The 21211-nt window shown below is 34.6% G+C and overlaps 1 protein-coding gene across 3 annotated transcripts in view; it reads right to left on the reverse strand.

The window, feature by feature from the left end:
- Positions 1–21211, reverse strand: part of MAP4K5 (mitogen-activated protein kinase kinase kinase kinase 5) — a 112573-nt gene that overhangs the window by 43344 nt on the left and 48018 nt on the right. For all 3 annotated transcript variants that reach the window (XM_045059913.1, XM_045059912.1, XM_045059911.1), the window contains exons 4-10: positions 18934–19024; positions 18371–18435; positions 14209–14264; positions 8993–9040; positions 8865–8907; positions 7986–8058; positions 1889–2020 (exon numbers count right to left, since the gene is read on the reverse strand). In XM_045059913.1, the coding sequence (XP_044915848.1) occupies positions 1889–2020; positions 7986–8058; positions 8865–8907; positions 8993–9040; positions 14209–14264; positions 18371–18435; positions 18934–19024 (508 nt within the window). The remainder of the gene's footprint in view (positions 1–1888; positions 2021–7985; positions 8059–8864; positions 8908–8992; positions 9041–14208; positions 14265–18370; positions 18436–18933; positions 19025–21211) is intronic.

Consider the following 21211-nt stretch of genomic DNA (forward strand, 5'->3'; position numbering starts at 1 on the left):
TCATTATGAATAATACAGAAATCAACCTGCAAGAGGACTTTCTTTCAGTATGAATTCACCTTTGGACTCATTTTCTAGGGACTCTGGGGGTAGAAGGATGGAAGATTTAAGAAAAGTTCTAAAATGCTCTATTTCAATTTTTCCAACAAAACCCTTTATAGGTTTCCAAGCAAACCCGTCTTTTTTTAATAAATTTTTATTTTTTTATGTTTTATTTATTTTTGAGGGAGAGAGAGAGCACGAGCAGGGGAGGGGCAGAGAGAGAGGGAGACACAGAATCTGAAGCAGGCTCCAGACTCCAAGCTGTCAGCACAGAGCCCGATGTGGGGCTTGAACTCACAAACTATGAGATTATGACCTGAGACCAAGTTGGACGCGTAATCAACTGAGCCACCCAGGCGCCCCCAAACTCGGTTTTAAATACCAAAGATGTTTATCTTTTTAAAGATGAAATGATTCATATATAAAGTTTATATTCTTACAACTGTGAGGCATTCTTTTAAATCTGCTCTTCTTTAGTCTTTATCTAAATGCTAACCAATAATTAGGTAATAATAGATTGTTTTTTCACTAATAATCAATTTTCCATGTTGCTTTGGTTTATGCATATGTAACAGCTGCCTTTAACTGTTGAAAATTTTTGCTTAACAATTCATTAAAAAATTAAGAAAAAAGATTAATTCACCAACTATTGGACATTCAGATTTTCTTCCACTGTTAACCTGGAATGAATAATTCTTAGCTTTTTTTTTCCCTTGGGTTATTTCCTAAGTATAATTTTCTAAGTAGTAGAATCACAGAAACATTTGTACTGCTCCTAACAAGTAACATCCTAAAGGTCTGTACATAATGGCATTCCAACAAAAAGTAGGTATCTTTTGGGGCGCCTGGGTGGCACAGTCGGTTAAGGGTCCGACTTCAGCCAGGTCACGATCTCGCGGTCCGTGAGTTCGAGCCCCACGTCGGGCTCTGGGCTGATGGCTCGGAGCCTGGAGCCTGTTTCCGATTCTGTGTCTCCCTCTCTCTCTGCCCCTCCCCCGTTCATGCTCTGTCTCTCTCTGTCCCAAAAATAAATAAACGTTGAAAAAAAAAAATTAAAAAAAAAAAAGTAGGTATCTTTTAACTTTTGTATCTTTAGTTACTTGAGAAGTCAAATAGTTTTCCAAGTTTCTTTGTATATGGTACTTACTCATTAACAGTCTATCTTTTGCCTTCAGAGTCTCTAAATAAATTCCTTATGTATATATACATATATACTAATCCGTTGTCTATCTTGCTAGAAGAATACTTTCTGCACTCTGTTGATTTTCTTTTCAACTTCATACTGTTTTCAACTTTATACTTTAAAAGCTTAAATTTTAGCTCAATTCATCTTTTACTTCAAAATATAAAAACACTTTCAAAGGCCATCAAATTTTTTTTGAGAGACAATATACCCTAAAATGTAAATAATAATTATACTAAGCGTAACTACCTCTTAATTATCCCTAGACAAAATAAACAAAATCAAAAAAAGAATAGAAAAAAAATGTCACCTAAATCCTATCATTTGCTCATAATTCCACTTAGAACAGAAAAAGAAACAATTGATGGAAGAATGTAAAGACTTAAAAAAAACTTTACAAATGATAACTGCTATATCTAGTATGATTAAGGGAGATTTGCTTAATGAAACAGCTTTAAATAGTACAGATGATTCACTCCACGTTGTCTTAGGAAACAACACAAGAGAGCAGGTATTGGGTGCAACTGATTACCCCTAAGTCCTTTACAACACCTTTACTATTTCAACATACTTGAAAATGAGCTGGAAATACTCAAGTTATCAATATTTAATTCTCCCCAAAGACTTCATTAATAACTGCATAATTGTAAATAGTGAGAACACCTCATTGGATGGAGATCAAACATAGGTGGTTGAAGCTCTCCAAGTTCAATTGCTGTTATTCCTACTGCCCAGATATCACAGAGTTGGTTGTAGCCGCCATTCTTTTCTACTGCTGCAACTTCTGGGGCCATCCTAGAAGGAATCAGTGAATATAACATTTTTATTTTTTAAAAATGATATGAAATCTGATCTTTTTTGTTATATTCACTCAACTTCTAGAGGGAAAGAGGCTGAGAGACATTTACTAGGAAAGACTTAATAAAGACCACATGTATAAAGATATACTCTTTTCAAACTCATCACTTAAAAATCTTCCATCTTCTCTGAAGACTAGTGCTCTGAGGAAAAATTTGGTTGTCTTACTTTAGTTTCTGTTTTGTGAATCTTGTCATATAATATGGGAAAAGAAAGAATACCTAAATCCCCATGAAGGTCAGAAATGCTCCCAAAGGAGGTGAGACTTGAGAATGAATCAGCAGGGAGGTAAGGTGAGTGAGGAGCCTCAACATTTTAGTTAGAGGAAACAAGTGCAAATACAGGGAGACAGGAAAAGAGCACGGAACATCTGGAAAGGTGACAGGACAATGCTACTCAATGTATGACCTACAGACAGGTATGGAGCCATAAGCTGCTTGTTAGGAGTCTATGATAAGTACAGAAACTGAGAGTATTAACTCTTGTCCAAATACATGATCACTTTTTAGTAACTCAGTCTGGGATGAATTTATTTTATAAAAGTTTGAGAGGATTTAAAAAGTATTTGAAAAATGAACCTCAGACATAGGAGCTAGGTAATGAATGCCCTACTGATTATACAATGAAGTTTAGATTTTATTGTGAAAATGCAAGATTTAATTTTGGATATAAACTTGTTCTGAAACTCATGGCAATAGGAAGGACAGTATGAGAGGAGCTAAAACCAAAGTCAGGTGAAAGAGTTGGAAGACAATTTCAAAAATACAAGGGAAAAATGATAAATGACTTTTCAAAGGCAGTGGCAGAGGGGACTGAATGAAAGGGGTTGACTGAAGAGACTGATATAAGTATAAAATGCTTGTGGATATTGAAGTAGAGCTATTATCAAACAACTGTGAATATATCTAAGATTGAAGGTCAACTTAGTGGCTGAGTTGGAGTTACATGTTTGGGATTCAGTGGTTTATAATGATGGCATTTGATGTTATAAAGTGTAGATATTACTAAGGGGAAATATTCTTTTTTTAATGTTTACTATTTTAAAATTAATTTATATTGATATTAAATATCCACACAGAAGCTGTTTTTATAAGTATTTGGATTACACAAAGTTATATAACACAATATCACTCAACCTAAAGGTGGTGAAGAACATAAAGTATGTATACTAAAAATGTCTGCTATAAGCAAGTACTAAATACATAAAAATGGATATAGGAGTAAAGAGAAGAAAATGATCATTACTATGGAACAAAACGACTAAAGGCAAGTCTCAGAGAGGAAAGTTGAGCTGGAACCCAGAGACAGCATATGCGTTTTATCTCTTCTGCCCACTAGAATCAGTTAGGGGTGGACAACTGGAGCACCAAGTTGACCAAGAGTGTTACGCTTCCTGGCTCAGTGGAAGGCAGAGAGTGATCAATCAGTCTGCCACAGCTGAAGAAAGGCAGAGCGTGTGACACTTTTAAGACAGGGCAGGACTTGAGGGAGAGTTAAGATGGCAGAGAAGTAGAGAACAGGGATTTCTCTCATCCCTCAAACACAGCTGTATTAAGGTCAGAACACTTGGAACACCCAGGAAATCAATAGCGGGAGTGACAGGAAGATCTCCACAGGTGGAGGGATACAGCTTGGCAGGACAGAGGTGCAAGTATGCGAACTGGGGGAGATAAGAGCGTAGGCATGGAGGGGAGAGAACCACTTCTGTGGAGAGACAAAAGGGAGAGAAAGGCTGTGGAACCACGGTACACCAGAATGGGGTCCCGGGGAGGTGGGGTGCAGGCTCCTTTAAGACATCGGTTTTGAATCCCAGCTGAGTGCCTAAGAGGCCGGGAGACTGTGGAGCAGGACAAGTCTATTCCCACACTATTCTGTGAGGGCTGCCTGAACAGAGTAGTTTGAGACACTCAGACAGAGGAGGAAAGATTGGGGTGTCACCACTTTTTTCTCCATCACCAACATGGTGGGGCTTCAGGAAACAGCACGGCAGTCTCCACTGGAGGTGGGACCAATTACGACAAACCCTGCCACTCCGTGCCTGGCAAATGCTTTTGTACTGGAAGGGGACTGACACTGAGGGAACCAGACCTCCTGACCAGCACTGCCACCAGTTCCAGGCACCAACAGACCTACAGTTTTGTATGTTAGTCTGTTTCTCTCTCTCTCTCTCTCTCTCTCTCTCTCTCTCTTTTTTCTTCTCTTTTCTCTTCTTTCTACTCTCTTTTTTTCCCTTTGGAATCAGGCTCATAGTTTCTGATTTGATTTTTGGTCAGTTCTTTATACATATATATATTTCTCTGTTTTGTTGGTTTAATCAGGCTTTTTTATTTTTTACTCAATTTTTTTAATACCTTTTCTATATCTCCTTCTTTATTTTTCTTTCTCTCTCTCTGGATTAAGCCTTATAGCTTCTTTGATTCTATACTTGGTCTTTTGTTTGCTTTCATTTTTCTCTTTGTATGGGATGAGGTTCCCCACCCTTCCCTTTTTACAGGGTTACTTCAACAAACAAATCAAAGAACACTTGGTGGAGGTTTCAAACAATCCACCCTTATGAGCAAGGAGGAGCTTTGCAGAGGACTGTCCAGTGGGACAGAGCAGCCGAATATGCAGCAACAGAGTGCATACAACACATACAACACATACAAAAACACTTTCTAAAGTGCAAGGCCCTGCACAGTGTATGATTCCTACTACTATATTTAGTACTCACAGGTGTAGGACACATAACAAGCTATTAAAATACCTAAAAGACAGAAAATGAGCCAAAATGACAAAATGGAAGAATTCTCCTCAAAAGAAAATCCAGGAAGAAATGACAGCCAGAGAATTGCTCAAAACAGATATAAACAATATATCTGAACAAGAATTTAGAATAACAGTCATAAGACTAATAGCTGGGCTTGAAAAATGCATAGAAGACAGGAGAGACTCTATTGCTATAGAGATCAAAGACCTAAGAAATAGTCATGATGAATTAAGAAATGTTGTCAATGAGATGCAAAATAAACTAGATAGTGACAGTGAGAACAGAAGAAGCAGAAGAGAGAATAAGTGAAACAGAAGATAAAATTATGGGAAATGATGAAGCTGAAAAAAAGAGGGAAAGGAAATTACTAGACCATGAGGGGAGAATTAGAGAGCTAAGTGATTCAATGAAACAAAATAATATCTGTAACAAAGGAGTTCCAGAAGAAGAGAGAGAAAGGGGCAGAAGGTTTATTTGAACAAATTATAGCTGAGAACTTCCCTAATCTGGGGAAGGAAACAGGCATCCAAGTCCAAGAGGCACATAGAATTCCCTTCAGAGTCACTAAAAACAGGTCAACACCATGGCCTATCATAGTGAAACTGGCAAAATACAAAGATAAGGAGAGAATTCTGAAAGCAGCTAGGGACAAACGGGCCTTCACCTACAAGGGTAGACACATGAGGGTAGTAGCAGACCTGTCCACTGAAACTTGGCAGGCCAGAAGGGAGTGGCAGGAAATATTCAATGTGCTGAATAGGAAAAATATACAGCCAAGGATCCTTTATCCAGCAAGGCTGTCATTCAGAATAGAAGGGGAGATAAAGGCTTTCCCAAGACAGGGCAGGACTCAAGATAAACAGAGAAGACGAATATACTAGGGACCTAATACAGAGTAACTGATATAGTCAGGGTACAAAAAACATAAATTTTGACTAGAGAAGACTGTTCACAGGGGAGGAAAGTCACAGAAAGAGACTGAGGAAGGAAACAGGCATGTGATAAAGGAAATTCTATAGGTAATCTTAGTCATGTTTTCTTTTAACTTTTATTTAAGTGATATTTATTTTGTTTTTTTTTTTTTCCTGTTGTTAAAATTGATACGTGTTGACAAAGAGAATTTGGCCTACATGGAAGAAAACATGCCAAACATTATCCTACCCAAAGAGAGCCATTGTTTCACATATTTACATCCATAAATTTTATTCACACACATATCTTCTATAACATGGTATTACATTATGCTACTTTTAATCTTGTTTCTTTTTTGAAAGTTTATTTGTGTGTGTGTGTGTGTGTGTGTGTGTGTGTGTGAGAGAGAGAGAGAGAGAGAGAGAGAGAGAGAGAGAGAGAGAGAGAGAGAGAGACACACATATAAGCAAGGAAGGGGCAGAGAGAGGGGGAGTGAGAATCCCAAGCAGGCCCTGTGACATGGGGCTAGATCTCGCAAACTGCGAGATCATGGCCTGAGCTAAAATCAAGAGTTCCTTGATGCCCCAGGTGCCCTAATCTTGCTTTTTTGAATAATAGTATATCATGAGCCTATCCATTGCCTATTCATCTTTTACAATAGGATTAACAAAATTTTTCTTTTGGTTTATTTATTTTGAGAGAGAAAGTGTGTGTGAGTGGGTAAGGGCAGAAAGAGAGGGGAGAGAGAATCCCAAGGAGGCTCTGCACTGTCAGTGCTGAGCCTGATGCAGGGCTCAAACTCAGGAACCATGAGATCATGACCTGAGCTGAGATCAAGAGTCAGATGCTTAACTGACTCAGTCACCCAGGTGCCCCTACAACAGGATTTTTAATATCAGCAATTTACTCCACTGATTTGCATAAACATACACAATTTCCTTAACTAATTCCTTTTGCATGTGCATGCATACTTTCCCCTCAATCTTTAAAGTATTGTAATGAAGCTCTTTCATATAATTTCTATGCCTCTCTGATAAATTACTACAAGCAGAATTAAAACTAAAGAATACAAGCACAGTTAAAGGTTTCTGGGAAAACATTATTGCCAAATTATCCTTCAAAATTATGCTATCAATTTCTACTTTCACTGTCAAATATTTAGTGATAATAATAGGTTTTACCCATGATTCCAAATATTTTCCAACTTGAAAGAAAATAATGGTGTTACTTATTTAATTTACATTTTTGGTCATTGTTAGGGGAAACAATTTTCATATTTTATGACATCTTCTATGTATTATTTTAATAACTCTGCTTCTAATGAAATACTTTATTAAGAACTTATACATTAAAGACATTAAAACCTAGTCTGTCATACATACTTTAGAGGATATTTCCTGACTTGTTACTTGCGTTTCACTTTTGTTCAAGCTGGTAGATACGCAGACATTTTAAATTTTCATGTAGTTAAATCTATCACTTTTACCCTTTAATGTTTTATGCTTTTGTGCCAAGAAAGGCTTACTTAACTCTTAAAGCTGATAGTTACTGATAGTTCTTTTGGTTTCACTTTTATATTGAACTATTTCCATATACAATTTATTTTGGCATTAGATATGAGGTATGGAGTGACTTTAAATTTCTTTCCAAATAATATATTATTCAAACACTGTCTATTTAAAAAAATCCAAGCTTTTTTACAAACTTTAAATGTTATCTTTTATAATTTCACTAAATTATTTTATATATTAAGGTTTATTACTAGGTTTTTTATTATATTTCAATTATCTGTCTTCATTGAATGAAAGCAGCATTTTAGAAAGATCGTTTTGTCAGTACTTGGTAAGATGCGTTAAAAGGAAGGTAGCTGATAAAGACTAATGGTAGGATGCATGAATTTTAAACAACCAGAAATTGAAATCCTATATTAAAACAGAATCAATACCAAAAGGGTAACAAAATGATAAGAGATCATAATAAAAGTCTTTCTTTTGAAAAATCTCATACCTATGAGTCTTCTTAATACAAAATCCCAGAGACAGTAGGAATTATTATTAGCACTTTAACTCAGGGAAAGCTGAACAATAAAAATGAGTATCAAAGTTCCCAATCAGAAGTATGATAGCATCAAGGAGCATGCAAATCTCCAGACTTGTATTTTCACTTGTCTTACTAAGCATCAATGCAGATCACTAACTGTGAAGAAATGAAAATGCACAAAATTCAATCATAGTATCTTACCAGTAAGGGGTGCCAATGAAAGATTTTCTCTTTGCAATGGTAGCTGTTATTTTTGCAGCCACACCAAAGTCAGCTAGTAGGGAAAAAAATTGGACAAAAATTTTAGTTCTTTCAATAAAGTCACCAACATTTCTAAATTTCACCCTTAGGCATGACATTATTAATAATTCAGATAGCAATGCCAGGGAAATATATATAAATTGAATCCCGAAATCTCTTCTTGCTTGGTTTATAACATGCTCATTAAAGGAAAATCATTTTTTTTGGCACTTTATTAGAATAAAACATACTTTATAAAGAACATAGTTTAATAAAAAAATTTACTACAAGCATACTGAAGTTTAATTAAGGGAAAAAAAGGTAAAAAAAAATAAATAAACCACCCATGTGGATGCCTTTTATTCTAACACAACTAGGGTAGTATTTTGGTGCCATTAAAAAAGTCTTTTTCTCTATAAATACTTTTTTTATTGTTGTTTCACATGGTTATAAAAAACTGATTATACGTATAGTTCATTTTTGTCATTTAAGTAACACCTCAGGGATTCTACTCTTATTCTCCTTAACTGTTAATTCTGATGACTGAATAATGTTCCATAAGTGGATTTATTACTGTTTTAACAGTTTCTCTATTGCTAGTCCTATGTTTGTACTTCTTTCTATATAAACAGTGTATAATCAATACTCCTATGAATATAGATTTTTTTTATCTTTAGGATTAAGTTCCTTTAAACAGAGTCTCAGGAGTAAAATTACTGGATCAAAACTTGAACATTATTGTGGTTCTTGATATGAATATTAAACTTGTATAATGTTAATTCTCATTTAAAATTTTATTAAAATTTTTAGGAAAAATGTGAGAGACTTGAAATAACATACCTAATTTTACATCACCATGATCTGTCAATAAAATATTTGCACCCTAAAACAAAAATACAAATACTATTAAATTAGTATCACAAAATTCCTTCAAAAATTATCTATTTAAGTATATTAAATGAACTTACTTTGATATCTCTATGCATTTTGCCTTTAGTATGCAAATAGGCAAGACCCTGAAGTTTAAAAAAAAAAAAGTATGCATTAGCAAAGCTGCAAACTTAATGCCTACATTTTCTATTTAAATTCTCACTGAATAAGAAAAACTAAATGTCTTCTTCAGAGGCGGGGGAAAAATCTAGAAGACTTTCTTTTTACTAATCAGTTTCTTTTTACTGTATTTTAAGATTTCGAATTCATTTTCTAGTAAAAATCAGAAATATTTTACACCACCACCACCACCACAATCAAGATAAGGAACATATCCATCACTCCAAAGTCCCTCCTACACACAAATACTGACCTACCTTCTATTACTACAGATTTAAATTTTCCAGACTTTTACATAAACTGAATTTCACAGTATATTCTTTTTTTGTCTGGTCTCTTTCATTCACAATAATTAATTTGAGATTCCTTGTTAATGTGTGTATCAATAGTTCATTTTTATTATTTCCATTGTACAGATATACAAGAATTTGTTTACACACCCATCTGTTGATAGACATTTGGATGGTTGGGTTGTTTAAAGCATTCGACTATTATAAATAAAGTTGCTCTTAAGGTTCATATAAAAGTACTAGTATGACTTTTTCCTTCTAGGTACCTAGGAGTGTAATGGCTGAATTGTATGGTGCTAATAAATTTAAACTTTTAGGCAACTGCCAAACTGTTTTCCAAAGCAGCTGTACCATTTTATATTGAAACCAGCAGTGTATGAGAGTTCCAGTTAATCCATATTCTCATCAATATGAGGTCAGTCTTTAATTTTGGCCATTCTTTGGTGAAGTGTCTGTTCAAATATTTTGTCCATTTGTTTATTAGGCTCTTATTTTTTTTTATTACTGAATTTTGAGAGTTCTTTATGGACTCTGGATACAAGTTCTTGATCAGATATATACTTTGCAAGTACCTTCTTCTAGTCTCTTAAGTGTCTCTAGAAAAATGGAAGTTTTTCATCTTGATAAAGTCTAATTTACCAAGTTTTTCATTCAAACTTTTGTGTTATGTCCAAAAGTGCTTTGCTTAATTCAAGACTGCAAAATTCCCTTCTGTTTCCTTCTAGAAGTTCTAGTTCTAGGGTTTATATTTAGGTCTGTGATTACTTTTGGGTTTTTACATATGATATGAAGTATGACTTAAGGTTCATTTGTTGGCATAGGGATGTCCAATTATTCCAATACTATTTATTGAAAAGTCTATACTTTTTTCACAGATTTGTCTTTTCAATTTTGTTAAAAATCAGCCATCCATATAGGATTTACTTCTGGTCCTTCTGTTCCATTGAGGTACTTATTTACTCTTATACCTATACCATTATGTTTTGATTGCTATAGTTTCATAAGTCTTTTTTTTAATTTTTAATTTTTATTTTAGGGAGAGAGAACATGAGCAGGGGAGAGGGACAGTAGGAGAAAGAATCTTAATAAGGTTCCATGCTCAGTGTGGAGCCCGACACAGGGCTTGATCCCACATCCCTGGGATCATGACCTGAGTGGAAATCAAGAGTCAGACGCTCAACTGACTAAGATAGCCAAGAGTCTCAGGACTGCACTGAATCTATGGGTCAACCTGGGGAGAACTGACATCTTAACTACTGTGAGTCTCCACATCCATGAATATGTTATAGTTCTCCATTTACTTAGGTCTTAATTTTTCTTAGCAGTTTCAGTTTTTAGTATGCAGGGGTTTATGTATCTTTTGTCACATACATTCCCTTATTTTTGTTAATTTTGTTATTCCCATATTTGTGTTAATGTTAGTATTATTTTTTAAAGTTCTGAATGTAGTCAGTGTATAGAAATCCAATTGATCTTGTACATGGATCTTGAATCCTGCAAGCTTTCTAGCCTCACTTATTAGTTCTAGAAGCTACTTTGTAGATTCTATTCCATTTTTTACACACATGATTGTGTGGTCTGTGAATAAAGACAGTTTTACTTCTTACTTTCTAATCTGGATGTCTTTTATTTCATTTTTGTCTTACTGCACTAACTGAAACCTCTAATACAATGTTGAAAAGAAGGAGAGCAGGCATCTTTGCACTGTTTGATCTTGGTGGGAAAGCATCTAGTCCTTTACCATTAAGTATGATTTAGTTGTAGGTTTCTCATAGGTGTTCTTTATCAGGTTGAACAAGTTCCTTTCTGTTCCTAGTATGCTCAGAATCTTTATCAGGAACAAATGCTGGATTTTGCCAAATGCTTTTTCCGTGTCTATTTAAGATGACCATGTGGTTTTCTCATTCTGTTTGCTACTATGGTTAATTACTTGAAGTGATTTTTGAATGCTAAATCATAGTTGCACTTTAGGATAAACCTCACTTCATGATGTGTTATCTTTTAAAATATATTGTTGGATTACCTTTGCTAATCTTTCATTTTCCTTTTAAAGTTTTGCATCTGTGTTTATGAAGGATATTATTAGTCTGTAGTTTTGTTCTCTTGCAGTATTATCTGGTTTTATTTTGGAGCAATGGTGGCCCATAAAATGATTTGGGAGGTATTCTCTACTCTTCAAATTTCTTTAAAAAATTTTTTTAACATTTATTCATTTTTGAGAGGCAGAGCACAAGTGAGGGGGGGGCGGGCAGAGAGAGAGGGAGACACAGAATCTGAAGCAGGCTCCAGGCTCTGAACTGCCAGCAAAGATACCGACGTGGGGCTCGAACCCACAAACCATGAGATCATGACCTGAGCTGAAGTCAGACACTCAACCAACTGAGCCACCCAGGCACCCTTTACTCTTCAATTTTCTAGAAAAGTTTGTGTAGAATTGGCATTATTTCTTCCTTAAATGTTTGGTAGAATTTATCCATCCACATTATCTGACTTGGAGTTTTCTTTGTGGGAATTTATACAGAATTATTCAGTTGATTTCTCTCAAGGAAGTTGTTCATATTTTCCAAGTTGTAGGCCTTATTGACAGAAAGCTATTCATAATGTTCTCTGGGAATTGAATATCCTTTTCTTTCAAAATTTATAGATTCTGTTGTAGTATCTTTATATTCAGTCCTAACACTGGTAACTGTGTTTTCTCTTAGAGGTTTATCAATTTTAGTGATCTTCTCAAAGGGTCAGATTTTGGTTTTATTGATTTTCTCATTTTTCTGCTATTTCATTGATTTCCACTCTGATCTTTATTATTTCCTTCCTCTGCCTACTTTGGATTTAATTTGCTCATTTTTAAAAAATTTCTTAAGATGGAAGCTGAAGATACTGATTTCAGACCTTTTTTTCTTTCTAATAGAGATGTTCAGTGCTATAAACTTCCTTCTAAGTATTGCCTTAGTAACACCCCAAAATTCTGATGTGTTGTTTTCATTTCATTTGGTTCAAAATACTTTTTAGTTTCTCTTCTGATTTCTTCTTTGACTCATGGGTTACTTAACTTAGTTTAGTGCTTTAGTTTCCACATATTTGGAGATATTCCAGAAATATTTCTGTTCACTTTTAATTGCAGTGTGGTCAGAGAATATACTTTGTATGACTTAAATCCTATACAATGTATTGAAACATATTTTATCACCCCAAATATGGTCTATCTTATAAATGCTTTATGCCCACTTGAAAAGCATATGTATCACACTACTGGTCAGACTAAAATGTCAGTTAGGTCAAACTGTTTGGTTGTACTGTTCAAGTCTTCTGCATCCTTACTGATTTTCTGCCTATTTGCTCTTCAAAATTATTGTGAGAGGGGTATAGGTGACTATAACTGTGGATTTGTCTATTTTCCTGGAAGTTCTATCAGTTTTTGCTCATTTATTTTGAAGCTGTGTTATCAGTGGCTTAAACATTTAGGGTTGTTATGCTTTTTATGAAGTGGCCTTAAAGAGGTAATAGTCTTTGCTCTGAAGTCTACTTTGTCTGATATTAATATGGCCACTTCAGCTTTCTTTTCAATAGTATGACGTATGTTTTTCTTTTCTTTTACTTCTGACCTATTTGTGTTTTTATAAAAGCACATTTCTTACAGGCAGCATCTAGCAGGGTTTTACTTTTTTCCATTCTGACAATCTCTGCCCTTTTTATTTTTTTAAAAAACTTTATTTAATAAAAATTTTATATATTAAGGTGTACAACATGATTTGATACACATATACATAGTGAAATGATTATCTGAATCAAGCTAGTTAACATATCATCTCTTCATAGTTACTATGTTTTTTTTTCTAAGAGCACCTGAAATTTACTCTCTTAACATATTTCCAATATTCAATACAGCATTAACTGTAGTTATCATGCTATACATTAATAATCAGTCAATCTATATGACTGTAATTTTATACTCTGACCAACATCTCCTCATTTCTACCCCCGGGCCCCAAACTCTGGTAACCATCATTCCACTCTCTGCATCTACGAGTTCAACTGTTTTAGATTCTACATATAAGTGACTCATGCAGTATTTTGTCTTTACGTCCCTGGCTTATTTTACTTCGTATAATGTCCTCCAGCTTCAAATATGTTGTCACAAATGACAGGATTTCCTTCCTTTTTATGATTAAATAATATTCCACTATATGTTACTTAAAAAAAGCAATGAACTTCGGAAATTAAAACACAAAGAAAAACAATCTGTCAGTAATTCTCTGCTATGAGTGTCTGATTAGTTTTGTATTTTATGTGAACACACAAAAGTACATTTCCATGTTATGGGAATACTACAGAAATATACATATATATATATTGGACAAATTTACTTTCATATATTTCATATATACATACATATACGGGCAAAATTTACTTTCATGTGTTTCATATGTTTCATATATTTAACATTCAGATTTGACACGGTATGCTATGCCTTCTAAAGCATGAGGAAAGCAATACTTAGAAATGACTAGTTTTCTCTTAAATCAAGTCAATCTCCCAGTTTCTAAAATACAGAAGAAAAACATATAGAACACCAAATTCATTTCTAAACAAATTACACAATCTAGGAAATGTAGGGATAGAAGCATCAATTAACAATTTGAGTTATAAATTACCAAAATAAAAAATGTAATCACGAATTAATTCCTAATTTAATATGCCTTAAAAGATATGAACAAAATTACTACTTGCTGATCTTCTAAAAGAGGAGCCTATTTTCTCTTTTCCCTTCTTTTGGGATTATCATTTTGCAGTTTTCAACTGTGAAACTAGAACTGCCTTTCTATCCACATAAGCAAATGTAGTACCTGTAAAGTTTCTCTGCATACATAGGCTATCTGCAATTCTGATAATGGCCCAGTAACTAGGAAAAAAGAGAGATCACATAGTTACACATGTCAATAACACATTACAAACAGTCCATCTTAAAAATGACAAACTATTGGGGCGCCTGGGTGGCTCACTCGGTTCACTGTTCGACTCTTGATTTTCAGCTCATGATCTCAGTGTTTGTAGGATCAAGCCCCATGTTGGGCTCTGTGCTGACAGCGCAGAGCCTGCTTGGGATTCTATCTCCCTTTCTCTCTGTCCTTTCCCCCACTGACGCTATCTTTGTCTCCCTCAAAAATAAACAAGTAATCTTTAAAAAAATGACAAAGTATTAACAAAACTTCTATGTATATAATTGGATGGCTTCTCACCATGAACACACATTATTCTTATAATCAGGAAACAAAACAAAAGGAAAGTTGAGAACCTTAAAATGTACTTTAAAAACAGAAGATTTACTCCATAACAACTTTGGTCTGTGAAAATATAAGCATTCATTACTTGCAAAGTACAGTAGTAGGCACCATAGGACAGTCTATAGAAAACAACAGACATGATCTTAATCCTGAAAATTTTCTCTAAAATAAAACCAAGAAAAGAAATAAACATATGTAATTAATTATTGTTATATAGAGCGGAGAACCATAAGAGATCAATTGTTGAAATATACCAAGAGGAATCATATACATAAAGATCAAGATATTACTTTAGTATAATCCTTTCCTATATTTTTCAAACAGGAAGGCTTGATCCAGTACCTTATCTAAGAATTTAAAAAGCAACCAGGTTACTTCTGACAACCAGATCTCTATTACAAAATATAAGATCTTTCTGTAAGTACCTAACCAGACACTTCAGAATTATGCCTTCCAATACCATGAGAGAATATCTGAAATCTGGTGTTTGCTGACAGTGAAACCAAATCAGGTACTTACACATAATCGTTCCTCAAGAGAGATATTTACTGTATTATTTTAATCACTGGCTCTCTACATCTACTCAGGAACATAAAATTTTGGTTCCTAGTAACTTGATGGAATAGTAATAAAAGAAGGAAGGCATCATCTTATTAACAGTTTATTTTAAGTATATATGTTCTTGATTTCTACTGCTATCTAGTATACGATATACAGGGATGGACACTTCTTAGATTCAATTTAACTAAAAAAATATCAGGTTTAGTAATGAAAAGTAGAAATATCAAGAAGTAAGATTAATGTCTTAAATTATTCATTAAGTTTAAAAGGGGAAGTAGTAAAAACAATGCCAGCTATATAGGTTTATTTATCCATATTCTTGAGTTCTTGTTCTGTCAGTGTGAATAAAAATGATAATCATTATATAAAAACTTTTCATATAAATGATAATTCTTCCTAAAATCACAGAAAAGAATTTTAAATTGAGTGGCACAGAGTTGTTTTCTACCAATAATTCTTTTTTTTTTTCATTTATTTATTTTTGAGAGACAGAGGGAGACAGAGCACAGGTGGGGGAGGGGCAGAGAGAGAAGGAGACGCAAAATCTGAAGCAGGCTCTAGGCTCTGAGCTGTCAGCACAGAGCCCGATGCGGGGCTCGAACCCACAAACTGTGAGATCATGACCTGAGCTGAAGTCGGATGCTCAACCAACTGAGCCACCCAGGTGCCCGTACCAATAATTCTTTTAAATGAGACACATGGTAAAATAAGAGAACAATAATTCTAGCATGATATATATAATACATGAGAAAATGACTAGTGTGTAAAAAAATGGATTTGTTCTTGTTTTAAAAACTCTGTAATATTTTATATGATTGTAATATGTATGTGGTGCTAAAAATTATTTTAAATAAAAAGTATCCAGACTTTAGACATCAATCACAACTATTTTTTTTGGTCATGGGTTATTTGTTGTGACAGAATTAGGTAACTTATATTTATTAATTTATAATGAAATAATACATCAGTACATTTTCATTATAATTCAAAATTTTACTTAGGAGTCCCATTTCTCCCCTAGAAGTAATGACTTACCAATTTGGGACACGTCTTTTCATTTTGTTGTGCATTAACATTCATATGTAATGTGAATATAAAAAATTACATTTTTAAATGTCTAAGTGTTATCAGTTATGCTATACATATTTTTTCATGATCTAGTTTTTCCATTTAAAAAGAGGCCTTGGGGAGATACAGCTAGTGGATATAAACGGAGCTACTTTATCTTTTTAAATTTTTTTTTCAACGTTTATTTATTTTTGGGACAGAGAGAGACAGAGCATGAACGGGGGAGGGGCAGAGAAAGAGGGAGACACAGAATTGGAAACAGGCTCCAGGCTCTGAGCCATCAGCCCAGAGCCTGACGCGGGGCTCGAACTCACGGACTGCGAGATCGTGACCTGGCTGAAGTCGGACGCTTAACCGACTGCGCCACCCAGGCGCCCCTCTACTTTATCTTTTTAAATGCTTCACAGTATTCCATATTGTAGGTGCAACATAGTTTATTTAACCATTGCTCTACTAATTTTTAAATTATTATTATTATTATTATTTTTTATTTAGAAAGCAGGGAGGGGCAGAAGGAGAGGGAGAGAGAGAATCTTAAGCAGGCTCCACACTCAGTAGAGAGCCCAATGCGGGACCCAATCTCGCAACTGTAAGATCATGATCTGAGCCAAAATCAACGGGTGGACACTCAACCCACTGAGTCACCCCAATTGACTGATATTTTAACAATCTGAGCTCTACAAGCTACAAATTATTTAAATATTATTTACACCTGAAATTATTTAAATTATTTAAATATTATTTACACCTGAAGAGCACTTATTTTTACATCTACTATGGTGGTATTTGTTAACTAGATGACTGAAATTTGATAGGGCTGTCATATAAAGCTTTTAGCATAGAAATGTTTGAAAATATTTCAGATAATTCCTAACAAACTATACAGTACAAAGTTGCAATGGGAGTTTTACTATTCCATATTTAGTTAAATAAAGAAAATAGAAATTGTTTTATAAGGATCTGTGTTTAGTCTCATTAACTAAAACATCAGGAAACTGTCAAAAACAAAACAAATTGGAACCTAAATTGTAGAGCCAAAACAAAGACTATTTCTAAATGGTTATGGGTAATATCTAATTCAACTCAGAAAACTGCCTAAATTAACAGAATGTTCAATAAAATACTTCAAGTTTTTGAAAATATATTTTTTCAATATTTTAAAAAAGTTTATTCCTTTATTATTTCTGAGAGAGAGAGAGAGAGAGAGCGCGAATGCACACGCACAAGTGGGGGAGGGCCACAGAGAGGGAGACACAGAATCCAAATCATGCTCCAGGTTCTGAGCTGTCAGCACAGAGCCCTAAGCAGGGCTCGAACTCATGAACCATGAGATCATGACCTAAGCCGACGTTAGACACTTAACCAGCTAAGCCACCCAGGTGCCCTGAAAATTATACATTTTTATTTATTTTTTTATTTTTTTTAATTTTTTTTTTCAACGTTTATTTATTTTTGGGACAGAGAGAGAGAGAGCATGAACGGGGGAGGGTCAGAGAGAGAGGGAGACACAGAATCTGAAACAGGCTCCAGCCTCTGAGCCATCAGCCCAGAGCCTGACGCGGGGCTCGAACTCATGGAGTGCGAGATCGTGACCTGGCTGAAGTCGGACGCTTAACTGACTGCGCCACCCAGGCGCCCCAGAATTATACATTTTTAATACAAAAATACATCAACAACTAAACCTAGTTGTTTCCTTAGTTAGGTTAAGTGATTTCTAAGATAGATATACAATTTCTTTTATGTGAGAGTTAACCTTTGTAATTCAATTCTTATTTACAAAAATTGAGGCAGTTTCAAATATAGATAAAATACTTCCCTAGACACACATAAGATTTCCTAGAGACTACATCTAAAAAGCAAAATTTGGACTGTATAAGAACTTCTGGATTTCTCAGATCAGGTTTCAGAAAATTTACTAAAAAACCAAAATAAATAAATAAAGTTTAGATTTCTTTTATGCAATACTGCAGGAGCAGAATAGAACAATGTAAAACGGTATATGTACCCATCAACATCCCTGGTTAACTAGAAATGTAAAACAACAATCATTAAACTCAAAGTTTGTTTTTAAAATGTAAAGTCAAATGAACAGTACCATGGTAAATATCTTGAAGTGATCCGCCACCACAGTATTCCATACAAATCCACAGTTTTTCTCGACTAATAAGAGAAAGAAAATTATATTAGCTAGTAATTCTCAATCACTGAAATACCCTTACAATAAATTATATTAAAAAAAAAAAAAAAGAAAAGAAAGAAATACCCCAAAGGCTTTCACTCTTCAGCACACCAAGGTTTAGAATGGATTACAGGGTGGAACAGGAAACTGCCCTGGCAGTCTCTCTTCCAGATTCAGAAGAGCAGAGTAACTTCAGTTTTGCTCCCATCTTAAATGGTTTAGAATAAGTTTTATGCGATAAAACACTTGTAATCATTCATAATATTTATTGTCAGATAAGGTATAAATGCATAAATGGAGATGTCATTATTAATATAACAGGGGAGACTACAAGAAAACCTGAGAAATTTTAGAACTTCAGACAATATAACTTTAAAATTTTATATGTATAATAGCATTTACATGAAAGGCAGGGAGAGTGGTAGTAAAGAAATACAAAATTCAAGGAGAGCAGATGTTGTTGTTGTTTTTTTTTTTACCTGAGATAGCTCCCAAAGTAGGCAACAATGTTGCAATGTTTACATTCTTTAACCATAAATATTTCTTGTTGAATCAAAGAAAAATCATCTCCTGAAATACAAAATGATAAAACTTAGTAACAAAGTTACATTTTGAGTCATATATGGGAAAAAAAACTTTACAATAAATGTTAGAGATGAGGAATTAGATACTCAATACAAGGGAATATAAACTGCTACATTCTTTCTAAAAAAGCAGAAGCCTTAAAAATACACAAAATCTTCAAACTCATAATTTCACTTAAAAATTTTTTTTTCTGAAGATGTGCACAGAGATAAATGTTTTCTACAATGTGACTTAATAATGGAAGAATGAGCAAATAATTTATGGCACAGTTATACATATAATGCAGTTAAAACATGTTTTGATATGAAAATATGTTCATGCTATGTTAAAAAAGGGGTATTTTATATATGTTATATAAATACATATGTATAAAGAAAGAAATATCTTAAAAAACTTACACAATGTTTATGTCCAGGTAGTAAAATTAAAAGTAATTTTGCTCTGCTTATCACTTACCATATTTTCTAGTTCATGCCACAAAATGGCAAGATTTCATTCTTTTTTTGTTGTTGTCTTTTGTTTTTAGTGTTTATTTATTTTGAGAGAGAGAGCATGCGAGCAGGGTAGGGTGAGAGAGAGAGAGAGAGAGAGAGAGAGAGAGAGAGAGAGAGAGAATCCCAAGCAGGTTCTGTGCTGTCAGCACAGAGTCCAAGAACCATGAGATCATGACCTGAGACAAAATCAAGAGTCGGACACTTAACAACTGAGCCACCCCAAGATTTCATTCTTTTTGATGGTTAAGTAACATTCCATTGTATATATACCACATTTTCTTTATCCGTTCATCAGCTGGGCTCTTCCCATAGTTTGGCTATTGTTGATAATGCTGCTATAAATGTTGGGGTAAATGTACCCCTTCGAGCCTGTATTTTTTTTACTTCACTGACACGCAGAATTTAAGAAACAAAACAGATGTACATATGGAGAGTTGAGGGGAAGGGAGAGGAGAGGGAAACAAACCTCAAGAGACTCTTAACAATAGAGAACTGAAGGTTGATGGAGGGAGGTGGGTGGGAGATGGGCTAGATGGGTGATGGGTCTTAAGGAGAGCACTTGTGAGCAGCACTGGGTGTTGTATGGAAGTGGTGAATCAGTGAATTCTACTCCTGAAACCAATACTGCATTGCATGTTAACTAAAATTTAAATTAAAAAAAAAAAAAAAAAGTAGGGGCACCTGGGTGGTTCAACTGGTTAAGCGTCTTGACTTCAGCTCAGGTCATGATCTCACAGTTGGTGAGTTTGAGCCCCACATCAGCTGTCTGCTGTCAGCACAGAGCCCACTTTGGATTCTCTGTCCCCCATTCTCACCCCTCCCCCGCTCATGAGCTCTCTAAAAAATAAACATTAAAAAAAAGTAATTTTGCTTTCTTCTTATTCATATTTGCCAATTTATCACAAACTTGTTTGAGTTATACAGGAAAAGTTAACAAAATGAAATACTTGCTAGGAATGCCTGGGTGGCTCAGTTGGTTAAGCATCTGAGTTTGGCTCAGGTCATAATCTCTCAGTGAGTTCAAGCCCCACATCCGGCTCTGTGCTAAGAGCTCAGGGCCTGGAGCCTGCTTCATATTCTGTCTCCCTCTCTCTCTGCCCCTTCCCGGCTAGTGGTCTCTCTCACTCGCTCTGTCTCTCAAAATAATAAAAATTAAAAAAAATAAGTTAAAAAAATGAAATACAGGTTAGAAATGGGAATTTCATAATTATTATGGGAACACCACCTAAAATAGTATTGTCACCGTACCATCAAACTTCATTTTGTACAGTAGTCTCTTTTTTTCAAGTGTTTATCTTAATTATAGTTAACATACAGCATTATGTTAGTTTCAGGTATACAACACAGTGATTGAACAATTCTATACACAGGTATACAATATAGTGATTCAACAATTCTATACATTACTCACTGCTCATCATGACAACTATGCTCTTAATCCCTTTCACCTATGTCACCCACCTCCCCTCTGGTAACCATCAGTTTGTTTCTATAGTTAAGTCCGGTTTTTTTTGTTTCTTTGTTCATTTATTTCTTAAATTGCAGATATGAGTGAAATTATATGGTATTTGTCTTTCTCTGACTTATTTTACTTAGCATTGTACCCTCTAGATCCATCCATGTTGTTGTAAAAGGCAAGATTTCACTCTAAAACAAAAACAAAAACAAAACACCCTAT

Source organism: Felis catus, chromosome B3 (genome assembly GCF_018350175.1).
Source record: "Felis catus isolate Fca126 chromosome B3, F.catus_Fca126_mat1.0, whole genome shotgun sequence".
Taxonomy (NCBI): Eukaryota; Metazoa; Chordata; class Mammalia; order Carnivora; family Felidae; genus Felis; species Felis catus.